The sequence below is a fragment of the Coregonus clupeaformis genome, chromosome 35 (genome assembly GCF_020615455.1).
Source record: "Coregonus clupeaformis isolate EN_2021a chromosome 35, ASM2061545v1, whole genome shotgun sequence".
Taxonomy (NCBI): Eukaryota; Metazoa; Chordata; class Actinopteri; order Salmoniformes; family Salmonidae; genus Coregonus; species Coregonus clupeaformis.
Window position 1 is genome coordinate 36,334,673 of NC_059226.1, and position 20,000 is coordinate 36,354,672.

Consider the following 20,000-nt stretch of genomic DNA (forward strand, 5'->3'; position numbering starts at 1 on the left):
TATATTATGGGGTATTGTGTGTAGATATGGAAAGTACTGTGGTCAACACATCCACTGTATAAGTCAGTCAGTCTCAGGACATCAGAGACTGGTACTACAATACTATAATACGCTGGCTATCTGAAGAGAGCATCACCACTGTGTGTGTGTGTTCTCTCCTCCTTACTACTAGCAGTAAGGAATGTGTTTATTTAAACTACTCCCTCCCTGGCCCTTACATTAGATCAGGTTAAAGATACTCCCTCCCTGGCCCTTACATTAGATCAGGTTAAAGATACTCCCTCCCTGGCCCTTACATTAGATCAGGTTAAAGATACTCCCTCCCTGGCCCTTACATTAGATCAGGTTAAAGATACTCCCTCCCTGGCCCTTACATTAGATCAGGTTAAAGATACTCCCTCCCTGGCCCTTACATTAGATCAGGTTAAAGATACTCCCTCCCCTGGCCCTTACATTAGATCAGGTTAAAGATACTCCCTCCCTGGCCCTTACATTAGATCAGGTTAAAGATACTCCCTCCCTGGCCCTTACATTAGATCAGGTTAAAGATACTCCCTCCCTGGCCCTTACATTAGATCAGGTTAAAGAGACATGTCTGGACACTTAGCTAACTCACTTAACACTGAGGAGCTAGTAACAGTCCTGAGGAGATAGTGAATGGCCCATAGACCACTGGGCCTGACAACACCAGCGTATATAGTAACTTTAAGTTGCTTTGGATGTGGAGACAGACAGGCAGACAGCCAGACGGACAGACAGACATGCGTCCACACACACACACACACACCGTCAGCAGATATCAAGCATGTCACAGGAAACTGCCCAATGAACTACCAGCATCCGTCGGGGGGACAGAGAGAGAGAGAGAGATATGCCAAATGTATGACCATATTAGAGACACATATTTCCCTCAGATTACACAGATCCACTAAGAATTCGAAAACAAACCCAATTTTGATAAACTCCCGTATCTACTGGGTGAAATACCACAGTGTGCCATCACAGCAGCAAGATTTGTGACCTGTTGCCACAAGAAAAGGGCAACCAGTGAAGAACAAACACCATTGTAAATACAACCTATATTTATGTTTATATATTTTCCCATTTGTACTTTAACTATTTGCACATTGTTACAACAATGTATATATACATAATATGACATTTGAAATGTCTTTATTATTCTGGAACTTGTGAGTGTAATGTTTATTTCACTTTTGTTTACTATCTACTTCACTTTCTTTGGCAATGTTAACATATGTTTCCCATGCCAATAAAGCCCTTAAATTGAATTGAAATTGAGAGAGGGAGAGAGAGAGAGAGAGAGTGAGCGAGAGAGAGAGATAGATAGAGAGAGAGAGAGAGAGAGAGAAAGAGGCCATGTGACTGAGTTCCCATAGACCTTAAGACCCACATCTCCCACCTCCCAAACACACACACACACACACGAACACACACGCACACACACACACACACACACACACACGAACACGCACACAAACACACACCCCTCGCCTGTGCTTTTGGGACAGAGGGGTCTGGAGGGCCTCATTATAGATGTGGATTAATGTCACTGAGACTTTTCATGCTCCCAGAGATCTGTCTGTGTGTGTGTGTGAGTGTCTAGGGGGTTAGGTGAGAGGGTCTGGAGTGGGGTGGTGAATGTGGTTGAGGGATTTAGGACTGTTCATTAAAAGTTGGCACAGGGAATGTGTGTGTGTGTGTGTGTGTGTGTGTGTGTGTGTGTGTGTGTGTGTGTGTGTGTGTGTGTGTGTGTGTGTGTGTGTGTGTGTGTGTGTGTGTGTGTGTGTGTGTGCGTGCGTGCGTGCGTTCGGTTTGAAGCCATGACTTCCCCAGTCCCATGTGGTCCAGTGATCATGTGTTCAGTTGGAAGCCATGACTTCCCCTGTCCCATGTTGTCCAGTGATAAATAATAATAATAATAATAATATGCCATTTAGCAGACGGTTTTATCCAAAGCGACTTACAGTCATGTGTGCATACATTTTTACGTATGGGTGGTCCCGGGGATCAAATCCACTACCCTGGCATTACAAGCGCCATGCTCTACCAATTGAGCTACAGAGGACCACAGAGGATCATGTGTTCATGTGTTCGGTTTGAAGCCATGACATCCCCAGTCCCATGTGGTCCAGTGATCATGTGTTCAGTTTGAAGCCATGACTTCCCCTGTCCCATGTGGTCCAGTGATCATGTGTTCAGTTTGAAGCCATGACATCCCCAGTCCCATGTGGTCCAGTGATCATGTGTTCGGTTTGAAGCCATGACATCCCCAGTCCCATGTTGTCCAGTGATCATGTGTTCGGTTTGAAGCCATGACATCCCCAGTCCCATGTGGTCCAGTGATCATGTGTTCAGTTTGAAGCCATGACTTCCCCTGTCCCATGTAGTCCAATGATCATGTGAGATACAACACATTTTCTCATTCACTAGGTCTTTTACATCTGCACCACACCCTAATCAATACACCTATTGATAGTGACCATGTCTGGGTCTGTATGTAATAGACTATCTAGTTAATGATAGTCTCAGCTCATCCAAATAGTCAGGAATACTTCTACTCCTGGACTTCCTGACGGACCGCCCCCAGGTGGTAAGGGTAGGTAACAACACATCTGCCACGCTGATCCTCAACACGGGGGCCCCTCAGGGGTGCGTTCTCAGTCCCCTCCTGTACTCCCTGTTCACCCATGACTGCATGGCCAGGCATGACTCCAACACCATCATTAAGTTTGCCGACGACACAACAGTGGAAGGCCTGATCACCGACAACGATGAGACAGCCTATAGGGAGGTGGTCAGAGACCTGGCCGTGGATAACAACCTCTCCCTCAACGTGACCAAGATAAAGGAGATGATTGTGGACTACAGGAAAAAAAAGATAACTGAGCACGCCCCCATTCTCATCGACAGGGCTGTAGTGGAACAGGTTGAGAGCTTCAAGTTCCTTGGTGTCCACATCACCAACGAACTATCATGGTCCAAACACACCAAGACAGTCGTGAAGTGGGCATGACAAAGCCTATTCCCCCTCAGGAGACTGAAAAGATTTGGCATGGGTCCTCAGATCCTCAAAAAGTTATACAGCTGCACCATCGAGAGCATCCTGACTGGTTGCATCACCGCCTGGTATGGCAACTACTCAGCCTCCGACCGCAAGGCACTACAGAGGGTAGTGCGTACGGCCCAGTCCATCACTGGGGCCAAGCTTCCTGCCATCCAGGACCTCTATACCAGGCGGTGTCAGAGGAAGGCCCTCAAAATTGTCAAAGACTCCAGCCACCCTAGTCATAGACTGTTCTCTCTGCTACCGCACGGCAAGCGGTACAGGAGCGTCAAGTCTAGGTCCAAAAGTCTTCTCAACAGCTTCTACCCCCAAGCCATAAGACTCCTGAACAGCTAATCATGGCTACCCGGACAATTTGCACTGCCCCCCCCCCTACAAAACGCTCTGAATTTACAAACGGACAATCGGACAAAGCTCTGAATTCACGAATGACCCAGAGCGAACTCTGACACAATTTACAAACACACCCAAAATTGGCTAGCGTGCTAGCTACTTCTAGACAGAAATGAGAGAATACCTCACTCCAACCATTTTATTTGCCCTAGAAGAGCTGGTTAGGCTGTTTACATGTTATCTAGAGAGTTAGTGACTGTAACTGTGATGCTGGAAATTATTATGTTTTTTTTTGCCTGATGTTTACTGACACCAGTCATATTCAACTCATGTTGCATGTTCGTAAATTCATCAGTTTTCTGCACTCTGGCACCCTCAGAGGAGAGTGTTCTGAAATCAGAGTAGATAGCTAGAGTGAATTTACGAACGCACCATTTAGGCATTTAGCTTGGGTGCTTGACTGCCATTATGAGGTCAGAACTCTCGGATCAACCCTACTCCTCGGCCAGAGCGTCCAGTGTGCGCTCTGAATGCTCCGAGACTGAAACGCTCTGAATTTACGAATGGAGAATCTGACAACGCTCTGAATTTACGAGCGCACTCTGGCAATCCAGAGTGAATTTACAAACACACCCTAAATCAAACGCGCATCATCAACGAGAGTGAGACCCACTCTGAGACTGTCAGATTTCAGTTTCCATTTAACCCATCTGAACAGTAGGCTAAAGTTCCCTTGACGTGCAATATGCCTATTTGAAGTCCCTGTCTTGTGATTTAGCGAAATTCTATAGCGCCTCACAATCATCACACATAACACTGACTGTTATCATCCTCTTTTACCACTTCACCAAATCTTTCCAAAACATTACTTTTCTGGCCCTCCCTTCTCTTTATTTTCGACTCTCCATTTCTCAGCTTTTCTCTTCTTGATTTAGACTCCAACATTGTCCTTTTTACCTCCGTGGATCGAGCTTAAACTATTTCTGCCCGTTCCCAAAAGCATTTGGGGGTTGGCATGTAAGCTATTTGGCGCGTGTCGTGTACAGTTAGGCCCTAAAGTGTAGGCTTATGCAGTAATGCCAGATAGCCTAAAATAATGAAAGAAAACCTCAATGTAGCCTATAAATTAAAATTTCACAAGAATGATACATTTATGGATTTTTTTTAAGGTATTGTTTTCTCTTTATTCAAACCGCCCACCACCCACCCGCCGTTCATCCACACAATATTGAATGACCCAAAACCCGCTCTCCCCACGGATATAACCGTGGATATAACCGTGGGGACTGCGGGTTATGAGTCAACCTACGCATCACTAGAACATAGTCACCGGTCCGGGAAAGTGAATGAAGGCAGCCAGGGCGAGACATTTTACTGACTCCCAATTCCAGGTGTTGCCTACAATGTCTAGCGGCACCGTGAAGCAAGGAGGTCCGCCCCTCTTCTCCCTCTCCCTGTATCCATCCCTCCATCAAGGGTAGGGCAGGCTGCAGGGGGCAGGGCTCCACTCGCAAGGGAGACCAGAGGGGAGGCGCATCGCCGGAGACCCGCTCAAGCCCTCTCCTGACACAGACAGACAGAACGAACGACGGACGAAGGCAGGAGGCATATGCTGAAGCAACCAGTAGTGCGCTCGCTATCCGATGTGAGGCGAATTTAGAAAAAAAAACGCGACTTTTTGGTTGTTGCAGAAACTTTGCAAGACCCGCGGAGTTATATTCCAATACAGTGGATGCATACTTTTTTTCTCTGTTATGCGAGTGGATTTTCTTTGGAAGGAATAACGTTTTTATTTGAATATACACTTTTTTTTAAACCTCGTTATATCGAGCTGCAGTGAACTCCGGAAGAGTTTATAAGGACGCACAGTCAGAATGTCCCATATCTCCGTCAACGACCATCTGGAGGGCATTTTATCAGACTTCGAAGGTAAGCGCCTCTCTGTCTGTCCCACTTAGACTAATAAAAGTTAGAAACATAAATCAGCTAAATCAACATAAGCATCGTTTGAAGTGAATGGGATGCATTGTTGTTAACTCGTTAGGCTATTTCCAAAGCACTCTGATTTTTTCCCTGCATTTTAGGGGGCAACGTGCTTTGGCTTTGGGAGAGCGTCATAGAAAGGAAATGCAGTTTTCTCATATTTTTTCCTTCCTCCGCCAGAGTTAGAGTCATTGTAGTGTATGATTAGTGTGTAATAATCAGACGGTACAGAGAGTCCCAGCAGGTATAGAGCCGGGTTATGTAAACCCAGCAGTGTCAGGGAAGCTACTCTGAAAATAGTTTACCAAGCTACCAATTACTTCACAGTGGAAGAAATTAAGCTACACTAAAGCTACCCATAAGAAAAAAATAGTTTACTTTACTTTGAAAACCTAGTTCACTACATTTTACATTTACATTTTTGTCATTTAGCAGACGCTCTTATCCAGAGCGACTTACAGTTAGTGAGTGCATACACTTTTTCATACTGGCCCCCGACTACTTAGTAAAACATTATTATATGTACAATTGAAATGTCATAGACTACAAATTGCAAGAACAGAACAGATAACTTTGGAATCATATGTTAACAGAATGTATAATTTAGCCTATTAAACACAAAAACGATGTTTCAAGTGAGAATTATCTGCGCCAATCTCCTGAGTGGCGCTTGTGCCACTAGAGATCCTGGTTCGAATCCAGGCTCTGTCGCAGCCGGCCGCGACCAGGAGACTCATGGGTGGCGCACAATTGGCCCAGCGTCGTCCAGGGTAGGGGAGGGAATGGCCGGCAGGGATGTAGCTCAGTTGATAGAGCATGGCGTTTGCAACGCCAGGGTTGTGGGTTCAATTCCCACGGGGGGCCAGTATATATAAAAAAATATGTATTCACTAACTGTAAGTCGCTCTGGATAAGAGCGTCTGCTAAATGACTAAAATGTAAATGTAAATGTAATTAGGCAGGTCTGATGCAGAAAAATAAAGTACATTCTTGCCTACTTCACCAGCATTATATTTTATTTTTGCAAAAAAAAAGTACTGTGTAGTTTCAGTAGTTAGCTACACCGCTGCATGGCAAAACATGTATTAACTACTGAAAACACTCCCTAGATTAGAATTTAGTTCAAATACCACCAAGCTACAGCAAAATGTAGTTCAATCACTAGTTTAACTACATGTAGTTCACTACTCCCCAACACACTTAGTTTAGAGGACCGGCGGCGGTAATGACACGGCAGGAGCGCAGAGAGCAGAGAGCGCTATACTTTACCTCCTGATCAACAAGGCACCGCTGTGATAGGTCTGCGCTCTTGGCTCCTCTCTGGCACAGCGCGCACACACAGAGAGAGAGAGAGAGAGAGAGAGAGAGAGAGAGAGAGAGAGAGAGAGAGAGAGAGAGAGAGAGAGAGAGAGAGCGCGTTCATGGCACAAATATGCACGCACAGCACACCCCCGCATGGCCACTTACAGTTGAAGTCGGAAGTTTACATACACCTTAGCCAAATACATTTAAACTCAGTTTTTCACAATTCCTGACATTTAATCCTAGTAAAAATTCCCTGTCTTAGGTCAGTTAGGATCACCACTTTATTTTAAGAATGTGAAATGTCAGAATAATAGTAGAGAAAATCATTTATTTCAGCTTTTATTTCTTTCATCACATTCCCAGTGGGTCAGAAGTTTACATACACTCAATTAGTATTTCGTAGCATTGTCTTTAAATTGTTTAACTTGGGTCAAACGTTTCGGGTAGCCTTCCACAAGCTTCCCACAATAAGTTGGGTGAATTTTGGCCCATTCCTCCTGACAGAGCTGGTGTAACTGAGTCAGGTTTGTAGGCCTCCTTGCTCGCACACGCTTTTTCAGTTCTGCCCACAAAATGTTCTATAGGATTGAGGTCAGGGCTTTGTGATGGCCACTCCAATACCTTGACTTTGTTGTCCTTAAGACATTTTGCCACAACTTTGGAAGTATGCTTGGGGTCATTGCCCATTTGCGACCAAGCTTTAACTTCCTGACTGACGTCTTGAGATGTTGCTTCAATATATCCACATAATTTTCCTTTTCTTTGGCATGCAAGCTCTCCCTTTTTCCTCCAAACATAACGATGGTCATTATGGCCAAACAGTTCTATTTTTGTTTCATCAGACCAGAGGACATTTCTCCAAAAAGTACCATCTTTGTCCCCATGTGCAGTTGCAAACCGTAGTCTGGCTTTTTTATGGCGGTTTTGGAGCAGTTGCTTCTTCCTTACTGAGTGGCCTTTCAGGTTATGTCGATATAGGACTCGTTTTACTGTGGATATAGATACTTTTGTACCGGTTTGCTCCAGTATCTTCACAAGGTCCTTTGCTGTTGTTCTGGGATTGATTTGCACTTTTCGCACCAAAGTACGTTCATCTCTAGGAGACAGAACGTGTCTCCTTCCTGAGCGGTATGACGGCTGCGTGGTCCCATGGTGTTTATACTTGCATACTATTGTTTGTACAGATGAACGTGGTACCTTCAGGCGTTTGGAAATTGCTCCCAAGGATGAACCAGACTTGTGTGATTTCTTTTGATTTTCCCATGATGTCAAGCAAAGAGGCACTGAGTAGGCCTTGAAATACATCCACAGGTACACCACCAATCGACTCAAATTATGTCAATTAGCCTATCAGAAGCTTCTAAAGCCATGCCATCATTTTCTGGAATTTTCCAAGCTGTTTAAAGGCACAGTCAACTTAGTGTATGTAAACTTCTGACCCACTGGAATTGTGATACAGTGAATTATAAGTGAAATAATCTGTCTGTAAACAATTGTTGGAAAAATTACTTGTGTCATGCACAAAGCAGATGTCCTAACCGACTTGCCAAAACTATAGTTTGTTAACAAGAAATTTGTGGAGTGGTTGAAAAAAATGTGTTTTAATGACACCAACCTATATAAACTTCCGACTTCAACTGTATGTGTCCACTCTGTAGTTGTGTTAGTGGGTTAATGCACATCGAAGGATTGATTTATATAACGTATAAGCCTCTAGTAGATATCTAGATGTCAATTAAAGTCATCGGAACTTGTTGTTGCTGAGACCACGATCAGAAGATTCAGATCTGCTCTATGGAGGCTCTTGTCTGTTTCTCAGTAGCAATGTGCAGGACTTTTATGCATTCATCATTTCAGTGACGCTGTAACTAGCCCATGTCATGTTCTCCTGTGCGTTGGCTGGAACACAGCAGGCATTGAGAGAGCCTATTGAAATGTTGGTTATGACAAGTATTTTGGTATAACATTTGGTAGGCTATATCTTCGGTTTAACGTTTAGTCTAGTTTTTGGTAGGCTATATTGTCGGTTTAACTTTCAGTCTAACGTTTGGTAGGCTATATCTTCGGTTTAACTTTCAATCTAACTTTTGGTAGGCTATATCTTCGGTTTAACTTTTGGTATAACTGGGTGAGTGGCAGTGAGGAACACGTCTTGTGTTTCATAAATCCTTGTGCTTTTCTCCTGACTGTCAGAAGGTCCTTTAGCCTGTTCTCATAGCGGTAGATTGTGGAACATAAAGTAACTGAAAAGGGATACACGTCCTAGAGATGACAGTATGGTAGTTTAATGAGAGATGACAGTATGGTAGTTTAATGAGAGATGACAGTATGGTAGTTTAATGAGAGATGACAGTATGGTAGTTTAATGAGAGATGACAGTATGGTAGTTTAATGAGAGATGACAGTATGGTAGTTTAATGTGTGGGTGTGTCAGCTCAGGGGAGAGGAGGGAGAGACAGGGGAGGGGGAGACATGGGAGGGAGAGACAGGGGAGGGAGAGACATGGGAGGAGAGAAAGAGAGAGAGAGAGGATAGAGAGAGGGAGAAGGAGAGAGAGAGAGAGAGAGAGAGAGGATAGAGAGAGAAAGAGAGAGAGAGGATAGAGAGAGAGTAGAGCGAGAGAGAGAGAGAGAGAGAGAGAGAGAGAGAGAGAGAGAGTGTGAGAGAGAGAGAGAGAGAGAGAGAGTGAGATAGAGAGAGAGAGAGGATAGAGAGATGAGAGAGAGAGCGAGAGAGAGAGACAGAGAGAGAGAGAGAAGAGAGAGAGTGAGAGAGAGAGAGAGAGAGAGAGACAGAGAGAGAGAGAAGAGAGAGAGGATAGAGAGATGAAAGAGAGAGAGAGAGAGAGAGAGAGAGAGAGAGAGAGAGAGAGAGAGAGAGAGAGAGAGAGAGAGAGAGAGAGAGAGAGAGAAGAGCCCTCATTTCAATTTAAGGGCTTGATTGGCATCTCTCTCTCGCTCTCTTCATTCCTGGGCTTAGTTTAGACAGGTGTTGATTTGAGGCGCTAAACCAATTAGCTTAGCCTCTGGCTGGCCTGTGACACAGACTGTTATTACATTAGTGTCCCTGTGTGTGTAGCATTGTGTCTCACCTTTAACAACAGTGTCACAGTGGAACAGCACTCCCCTGTTTCCTCTGGGTTAGGCTGAGCTGGCAGGACAGTTTGCAACTGTGTGTGTGTATATGAACAGTATGCGTGTGTGTTGTAGTGTGTGTGTGTGTGTGTGTTGTAGTGTGTGTGTGTGTGTGTTGTAGTGTGTGTGTGTACTGTGTGTGTGTGTGTGTGTGTTGTAGTTTGTGTGTGTTGTACTGTGTGTGTGTGTGTGTTGTAGTGTGTGTGTGTACTGTGTGTTTGTGTGTGTGTTGTAGTGTGTGTGTGTGTGTGTGTGTTGTAGTGTGTGTGTGTACTGTGTGTGTGTGTGTGTGTGTTGTAGTGTGTGTGTGTTGTACTGTGTGTGTGTGTGTGTGTTGTAGTGTGTGTGTGTGTACTGTGTGTGTGTGTGTGTGTTGTAGTGTGTGTGTGTGTACTGTGTGTGTGTGTGTGTGTGTTGTAGTGTGTGTGTGTTGTACTGTGTGTGTGTGTGCGTTGTAGTGTGTGTGTGTTGTACTGTGTGTGTGTGTGTGTTGTAGTGTGTGTACGTGTGTGAGCTTTTTTATGTCTGTGTGTCTGGTATGAAGGAAGTTAGAGGTATTGCGCTTCCAGCTATTGGGGGAATGCTAGTTAGCATTACATCTTACATTAACTACATCTAACTTCCTTCATACTGGACACACAGAGACATAAAAATAGTATCTACGAGTTCATCTGACTCTGGGGAAGTTGATAAAGGGCTTCACTGCCAACATCCCCAAGTATCCCTTTAACTAAAACCCTCTAATTCCTTTGGTCCAGGTAGAGCGTCTGCTAAATGACTAAAATGTAAAATGTAGTTGGTACAGCACAGGTCTAGTATCAGACAACCCTCCCTATATCCTACATGAATCAATAGGAGGTGAGATGTAAAACTGGCCTTAGATCAGTTTCTGGGGTCAACCAAGACAGTTGACCCTGCTATTCCTTAATTGATAGATGACAGTCCTTCTTCCTAACCCTAATAAGCATAGCCAGGCTAAACCTAATGAGGTTTGCTGATTAAGATTGCTAGCCAATGTTAACCTCTGCTAGCGTAATGCTAATAGCTAAAGAGTAAACAGGTCGGGGGTTGGGTAGAAGACCTGGCTAAGCTAGGCTAGGCTACCCCCCTTAGTTACAACAACACACAAGGCTACATCTGTCTCTACTGCTGGGGACTCATCTCTTTGATGAGCTCACAGACTCAGAACACAGGCACGCATGCACGCATATACACACACACACACACACACACACACACACACACACACACACACACTCTCTATCTCTCTCCTGAGGCCAAATCCTCTGGTCTTCTCTTATCCATGTTTCAGATCGCTTCACTTTGCCTCTTTGGTGGCCATGTTTATTTGAATGGAGAGATACAACAAGCTCTGTCTTCAACTCAACTATCTCTTTCAGAACCATTGCAAACACACATTCTTTCACCTCTGTGTGGTGTGACATGTTGAGCGCCAGCCAGGACTATAACTAGGTATACAGCATCAGATGAGATGCGACAGCCTCAAATTCAATTTGTTGACAGGGAGCCATTGTGGCGCTGACTGCTGTGGCTGAGTGTTCTGAAAGGATCAATGTCCTGTTCTGTCTTGTGCCCAATTAGTGACCTGTTCAATCACATTTATGTCCCCAGGCAGGGCGAAACATGTGACTCAGAGTAAAAGTAGCAACATTCATCAAGATTGTTCGAAGGTTTAAAAAAAACGATTCTAATAAATGCAGTAGTTGGACAATGTTGGACAATTTTTAAAAAATCCAGCAGATATTGATGGAATTATAGCACATAAAACATTGTACTGGCATGGACAAATAATGAATGGAGTTCAGGCATTTTGGTGGAAATTCAGGTATTCAAATTTTTTTTTTAATGTAACCTTTTTTTCTTCTTATAATCCACTCATATACATTTTCTTAGTATATCAGGTATTGTTTTTACGCTTTGTGATAAAATAAAGAATATTATATGTGCCTCATTTGCATATAATGTATACAGTACCTTCTGAAAGTATTCACACCCCTTGACCTTTTCAACATTGTGTTACAGCCTGAATTCAAAATGGATTCAATTGAGATATTTTTGTCACTGGCCTACAAATAATACCCCATAATGTCACATTTTTATGGATTTATTAAAAACGAAAAGCTGAAATGTCTTGAGTCAATAAGTATTCAACCCCTTTGTTATGGCAAGCCTAAATAAGTTCAGGAGTAAAAATGTGCTTAACAAGTCACAAAATAAGTTGCATGGACTCACTCTGTGTGCAATAATAGTGTTTAACATGATTTTTTTATGACTACCTCGTCTCTGTACCCCACGCATACAATTATCTATAAGATCCCTCAGTCAAGCAGTGAATTTCAAACACAGATTCAACCACAAAGACCAGGGTTTTCCAATGCCTCGCAAAGAAGGGCACCTATTGGTAGATGGGTAAAAAAATAAGCAGACATTGAATAATATAGTTATTAATTACACTTTGGATGGTTTATCAATACATCCAGTCACATTCCTAACTCAATTGCCGGAGAGGAAGGAATCTGCTCAGGGATTTAACCATGAAGCCAATGGTGACTTTAAAAGAGTTTAATGGCTGTGATAGGAGAAAACTGAGTATGGATCAACAACATTGTAGTTACTCCACAATACTGACCTGATTGACCGAGTGTAAAGAAGGAAACCTGTACAGAATAAAAATATTCCAAAACATGCATCCTGTTCACAACGGGGCACTAAAGTAAAACTGCAAGAAAGGTGGCAAAGCAATTTACTTTTTGTCCTGAATACAAAGTGTTATGTTTGGGGCAAATCCAACACAACACATTACTGAGTACCACTCTCCATATTTTCAAGCATAGTGGTGGCTGCATCATGTTATGGGTATGTTTGTAATCGTTAAAGACTGGGGAGGTTTTCAAGATAAAAAAGAAACGGAATGGAGCTATGCACAGGCAAAATCCTTGAGGGAAAACCTGGTTCAGTCTGCTTTCCACCAGACACTGGGAGATGAATTCATCTTTCAGCAGGACAATAACCTAAAACACAAGGCCAAATCTACACTGCAGTTGCTTACCAAGAAGACAGTGAATGTTACTGAGTGGTTGAGTTACAGTTCTGACTTAAATATTCTTGAAAAGCTATTGCAAGACCTGAAAATGGTTGTCTAGCAATGATCAACAACCAATTTGACAGAAAATAATAATGGGTAAATGTTGCACAATCCAGGTGTGGAAAGCTCTCAGAGACTTACCCAGAAAGACTCACAGCTGTAATCGCTGCCAGAGGTGCTTCTACAAAGTATTGACTCAAGGGGTGTGAATACTTACGTATGTAAATGAGATATTTCTGTATTTCATTTTCAATACATTTGCATTATGGAGTATTGTGTATAGATGGATGAGAAAAAAATATATTTAATCCATTTCGAATTTAGGCTGTAACACAGGGTTTAACACAACAAAATGTGAAATAAGTCAAGGGATATGAATACTTTCTGAAGGGTGTATTTGCATACATGAATACATTAATATAAAGCGGTGGAAAAGGACAGCAACCACCAAAAACTTGCTCAGTCTAGGCATACCTGCACTTACCTGCACTTACCTGTCTAGATTGCCTAATTAATATTGTTTTGTCACTTTCCCTTGCATAATTCAACAAGTGTGTCAATAGCAGGAAAACCACGCGATTTAACATCAAAACGCTTGGCTCTAGATCACACCTCTATACATACTTTACATTGTTTTCCAGATCAGTCATACGGTAATATCACCATAATCCCATACAGTAATATCACCATAATCCCATACGGTAATATCACCATAATCCCATACAGTAATATCACCATAATCCCATACAGTAATATCACCATAATCCCATACGGTAATATCACCATAATCCCATACGGTAATATCACCATAATCCCATACGGTAATATCACCATAATCCCATACAGTAATATCACCATAATCCCATACAGTAATATCACCATAATCCCATACAGTAATATCACCATAATCCCATACAGTAATATCACCATAATCCCATACAGTAATATCACCATAATCCCATACAGTAATATCACCATAATCCCATACAGTAATATCACCATCATCCCATACAGTAATATCACCATAATCCCATACAGTAATATCACCATAATCCCAGTGTTCAGTTTTGGAAGTTGCTTTCATTTCAGTGCATCTCATTTGTCAAAATTTCAACTGTATTAAATAGGCTTGGGCGATATACCATTTATACCGTATACCGGGGTATTTCTAAGAAATCTAAGATGTGTTAAATCAATTATATCCAGCTCAGGGCTCCAGCTATGCATTTGGTTTGCTAACTTTCTAGCTAAGTAGCTAGATGTCAAGATCAAGCTTCTTGGTTACAGCAGAGACATTCAATCCCCTCCTGGATTAAGATCCCTGGTGCCTAAATAGCTCCCCTTGTGTGCACTTCCGGTAATACAGTATACCCCATTATGGTACTGAAACGGTATGACGTAATGAAAATCTGGAAACCGCCCAACCCTAGTATTAAATCATAACCTTTTTCAATTGCACAAAAAAATGAACACCCATCTTTATTTTTTTTATTTTGAACTAAGTGTCGAGATGGTGCATTAAATCCCTGACGAGATGGTGCGTTAAATCCCTGACGAGATGGTGCGTTAAATCCCTGATGAGATGGTGCGTTAAATCCCTGACGAGATGGTGTGTTAAATCCCTGACGAGATGGTGCGTTAAATCCCTGACGAGATGGTGTGTTAAATCCCTGACGAGATGGTGCGTTAAATCCCTGTTGAGATGGTGCGTTAAATCCCTGACGAGATGCTGTGTTAAATCCCTGATGAGATGGTGCGTTAAATCCCTGACGAGATGGTGCGTTAAATCCCTGATGAGATGGTGCGTTAAATCCCTGATGAGATGGTGCATTAAATCCCTGACGAGATGGTGCGTTAAATCCCTGACGAAATGCTGCGTTAAATCCCTGAGGAGATGGTGCGTTAAATCCCTGACGAGATCGTGCGTTAAATCCCTGACGAGATGCTGCGTTAAATCCCTGACGAGATGCTGCGTTAAATCCCTGACGAGATGGTGCGTTAAATCCCTGATGAGATGGTGCGTTAAATTCCTAACGAGATGGTGTGTTAAATCCCTGACGAGATGCTGCGTTAAATCCCTGATGAGATGGTGCGTTAAATTCCTAACGAGATGGTGCGTTAAATCCCTGACGAGATGGTGCGTTAAATTCCTGACGAGATGGTGCGTTAAATTCCTAACGAGATGGTTTGTTAAATCCCTGATGAGATGGTGCGTTAAATCCCTGAAGAGATGCTGTGTTCAATCCCTGACGAAGCGTTAGTGTTCTTATAGATGATGGGTTAAATCCCTGACAAAGCGTTAGCGTTCTTATAGATGCTGCGTTAAATCCCTGACGAAGCGTTAACGTTCTTATAGATGCAACGTTAAGACAATGTATTCCATTGAGCCCATTTCAGCCATTACTGGAGTGTGTTCGACAGGTTATTTCAAACGTTTCTGCGGTAGTTACATTAACAGGAAAAAACAAATGTCACAAGCAAGAGTGGGAAAGAGACCCTGAGTAAAATGAATAGAATAGTAGAATCAATCCAGCGAGATTTAAGTGACAAGTGGATTTTGCACCCCTCAAACACAGGAAATTGATGGCTGAAAAAGACAGACCCTCAGGTGGGCGGGGCATTCACGTTGCTAGTAGAAGGTTCCACAACAGCAGCTTTCAGTTCCTCCCCTTCCTGAAGGACATTAAAGGGGAATGGAACCACTAGGATTTAGAATGGAAGCTAACTGTAACTGTAAAGTGTTTCCATTCCCCTTTAATCTCACGACTCTACAAGGAACTAGGGTGGTGTGTGGGGTTATCTATGTGGGGTTATCTATGTGTGTGTGTGTGTGTGTGTCTGTGTGTGTGCCTGTGTGTGTGCCCGTGGTGTTATCAATGTGTGTGCGTCTGGGAAAGACTGTGTTCAGGTATTTGCACTGATTGCAAAAGAGAGAGCAACCAATGTATTGACCATTGTATAAAAGCCATAGGATGGATGAGAGTAGACAAGGAGGTAACCTGATCTTAGACCTGTTGTTAGGGTCAACCTGAACCCAAAGAGATAAGTAGTGAACTGTGAAGGGAATAGGCTCCCAGTTGAAGCTGGGTAAAGGGAAGCTGGCTGGGTGGAGGTGGGCGGGTAATCTGATTCTACACCTGTAGCTACTGGTGGGCGGGATTAAGAGGGGTCAGGGGGTTAAGGTTTGTCAGGGCAATGCCAGTCACTTCCTGGTACTAAACTTTAGTAGACTCCAAGACCCCTGGTGATCACAGCACGCACAAACACACACACACACACACACACACACACACACACACACACACACACACACACACACACACACACACACACACACACACACACACATTGTACCAAACCACACAGAGCCAGGGTATCTTATTGAGACAACACACACTAGCTATCCAGCTGCTGAGGCCTGCTGCATTCATGCTGGCTGGAATGCAGGTGAGGAGGGGGAGAGGGGAAGAGAGGGGTTATGAGGAGGGTGAGAGGGGAAGAGAGGGGTTATGAGGAGGGTGAGAGGGGGAGAGAGGGGTTATGAGGAGAGGGAGAGGGGGAGAGAGGGGTTATGAGGAGGGGGAGAGGGGAAGAGAGGGTTTATGAGGAGGGTGAGAGGGGAAGAGAGGGGTTATGAGGAGGGTGAGAGGGGAAGAGAGGGGTTATGAGGAGGGTGAGAGGGGGATAGAGGGGTTATGAGGAGGGTGAGAGGGGGAGAGAGGGGTTATGAGGAGGGTAAGGGGGGAAGAGAGGGTTTATGAGTAGGGTGAGAGGGGAAGGTAAAGAGGGGCAGTGTGTGTGTGTGTGTGTGTGTGTGTGAAGAGGCCTGAGATGACCTTGTCCAATGACCTTTTCCTTCCTGTCTCACCCCAAAACGCTAATCTCACACAGACTCACACACGCATGCAGACACGCATGCACCCCGGCGTTTGGTTCTTCACTTTTGACCTGCTCCTCAGCAATGCCGGTTAACACAGTGGCAGACAGGTACACACACACACACAACCACGTACACACACACACACACACACACACACACACCCTAACAGGCACTGCGCGGCGCTGCCAAGTTGTTCATCCATTAAAGAGCGGAATTTGGCAGGACATCAGTGAACCGTACCCAGTGCTCAGACATGTAGCGGATAAATAATGACCCTGAAAAAAAACACTAAACACTGTATACACACTCTTTGAAAACACACACAAACACACACTCAAAAAACACACTCTAGAACGGCATGACAGAAGGGGAAAAGTACTTCCAGTAAGTCTGAGAAGAAAGGCCTCCTTCCAATACTTCACAAACGATTCCTTCTTAACTCCCTTCCTTGAAGTAATCACTGATCTAACTGGAGTGTGTAGGTCAAAAGCCACTGTTCCACTGCACAGATATCATCACATCAAAGCAGTCATAGCGCATCAGCGATGACTTTAGGCGGAGGGAGGATTCATTTTCTAAACTATGGAACGCTACCTAGTGATACGGGGGTTCTATCTCAATGTGTATTCCTTCACATCCTCTCTCCTCACCTCCTTCTCAACCATATTGGACAAGGAGGTCCAAGGTCCAATGACAAGGAGGTGAGAAGAAGACGCAAGGAATCAAGGAACAAATGATTGAGATCAGATATTTATTCATCTCTTAGCACGACACACCAGATTCCAATGATCAACTCATCATCAAGCTTCAATTAGTGGAATCAGGTGTGTAGTGCTAAGGCCAAAACAAAATGTGCACCCCTTTGGGTCCCTTGGACACAGATTAAGAACCACTGCCCTAATGGTTAGAGTGTTGGACAATCTGATCTTAGATCTGTTGCTAAAAGCCCTTCTGTGATAATAAGAAGGTCTGCCATTATATCCCTCAGGGACTCTATCTTTTCATTAGAGGCAGAGTGATGTAAGCGTTCCATTCACAACCAAGGTGCTCTTTAAGTGTGTGTGTGTGTGTGTGTGTGTGTGTGTGTGTGTGTGTGTGTGTGTGTGTGTGTGTGTGTGTGTGTGTGTGTGTGTGTGTGTGTGCGTGCGTGCGTGCGTGCGTGCGTGCGTGTGTGTGCGAGCGTGCCCCTGCCAGTATGTCCGGACTCTTTTTTCCAGCGTTACGGCATTGCAAATGGCCGCTCGGAATTTCACTTCCAGGTGTGCCCTGGTGAGAGAAGGGGACGTTTACAGGTAGACAGAGGTAGACAGAATGACACACGTGTGTGTGTGTGTGTGTGTGTGTGTGTGTGTGTGTGTGTGTGTGTGTAACTGAGTGTGTTCGCACGTGTCAGCATGGGTTTATGTGTGTGTGTGTGTCAGTGTTTGTGTGTGCTGGTAATAGGATTGGGGTCTTCAGAGACTATACCTTCATGGAATGTTGGGGGAGAGGGGGAGTTGGTGTCGGGACAAGCCCAGACACGTGCCTCTGTGCCTGCATGTCCACGGGACAGCGCTCTCTTAGCAGGTCTGGTGCCCTGGAGGAAGCATGTATTCATCCCAACACATCATGTCACATCTAACTATAATTAAACATCTGAGTCTTGTCTGGCCTTCTCACTTTAACCAGACAGGTTCAGGGGAGTGAGGAAGGGAGGGGGAGTAGGGAGGGAAAGGGGTGAGTAGGGAGAGATGGGAGGAGAGGAAAGGGGGTAAGTAGGGAGAGATGGAAGGAGAGGAAAGGGGGTGAGTAGGGAGAGATGGAAGGAGAGGAAAGGGGGTGAGTAGGAAGAAATGGAAGGAGAGGAAAGGGGTGAGGTGGATAGACATAGGGTCAGGGTGATAGACAGAGGGTCAGGGTGAGGGGGACAGTCAGGGGGAGAGTTGTTAAAACCAGACAGTCCCACCAGACTGCCTTGAGACGCTGGCCAACCATGGATGGGTCTGGATGATAGTACGCTTCCTCTACCACTTACAACCCCCAAGACCTGTGAGAGAGAGAGAGAGAGAGAGAGAGAGAGAGAGAGAGAGAGAGAGAGAGAGAGAGACAGAGAGAGAGAGACAGAGAGAGAGAGAGAGAGAGAGAGAGAGAGAGAGATGAGAGAGAGGCAGAGAGAGAGAGAGAGAGAGAGAGAGAGAGAGAGAGAGAGAGAGAGAGAGAGAGAGAGAGAGAGAGAGAGAGAGAGACAGAGAGCGAGAGAGGCAGAGAGAGAGAGACGGAGACAGAGAGAGAGAGAGAGAGAGAGAGAGAGAGAGACTATTTAACATCTACATTAATGAATTGGCAAAAACATTAGAAGAATCGGCAGCACCTGGTCTCACCCTACACAACACTGAAATCAAGTGTCTGCTGTATGCAGATGACCTGGTGCTGATGTCTCCCACTAAAGAGGGGTTACAAACTGCTGCCACACACACATACACACACTAGGTAACCTTACATGTCAGAAACTCTTTGTGAGATTCTCTCTAGACTGCGTGCCAGCTGCCATTCTGTTTTTCCTCACCAGGAATTATTTCCCAAATGGGAATCTGCTTTCCTTCATTGTTATCTGGACCTCCCTTCTCACTCAGTGGTCTGGCAACCCAGATGCTCTCAGTGGATGATGCAGTGTTTCACATAGTTTTTCTGTCCTAGGCGAGCTGCAAAGCCCTCTGGAGATGAACGTAACTGGTAGCTCCTTTCAGATGAAAGCATTTTTACTGTTGGATGTAGGACCCTATAAAATCCACGATACTGTGAATGCGGACGGAATCACGGAATCCAGACAATGAAATGGAATTCAACAATATTCAAAAATGTATTGAAGGAAATCAAGTAAATGTATTGACCTTAGTAGGAAATCAAGTAAATGTATTGAACTTAGTAGGGAATCAACTAAATGTATTGAACTTAGTAGGAAATCAACTAAATGTATTGAAAATTCATTAATTAGTCCGAGTTTATCAGAGGACATTACATTTACATTTACGCCATTTAGCAGACACTCTTATCCAGAGCGACTTACAAATTGGTGCATTCAACTTATGATAGCCAGTGGGACAACCACCTTTTTTTTTTTTTTTATGGGGGGTGGGGGATGAAGGATTACTTTATACTATTCCAGGGAAGGGGTGAGTAGGGAACAGAATGCAT

The 20,000-nt window shown here is 44.1% G+C and overlaps 1 protein-coding gene across 1 annotated transcript in view; it reads left to right on the top strand.

Annotated features, from left to right (window-relative positions):
* The first annotated feature begins 5,013 nt into the window (after nucleotides 1-5,013).
* sept12 (septin 12) overlaps nucleotides 5,014-20,000 on the top strand; it is a 155,970-nt gene continuing 140,983 nt past the window's right edge. Inside the window, exon 1 of the mRNA XM_041864378.2 lies at nucleotides 5,014-5,347. Within this exon, the coding sequence (XP_041720312.2) occupies nucleotides 5,293-5,347 (55 nt within the window). The 5' untranslated portion in view covers nucleotides 5,014-5,292. The remainder of the gene's footprint in view (nucleotides 5,348-20,000) is intronic.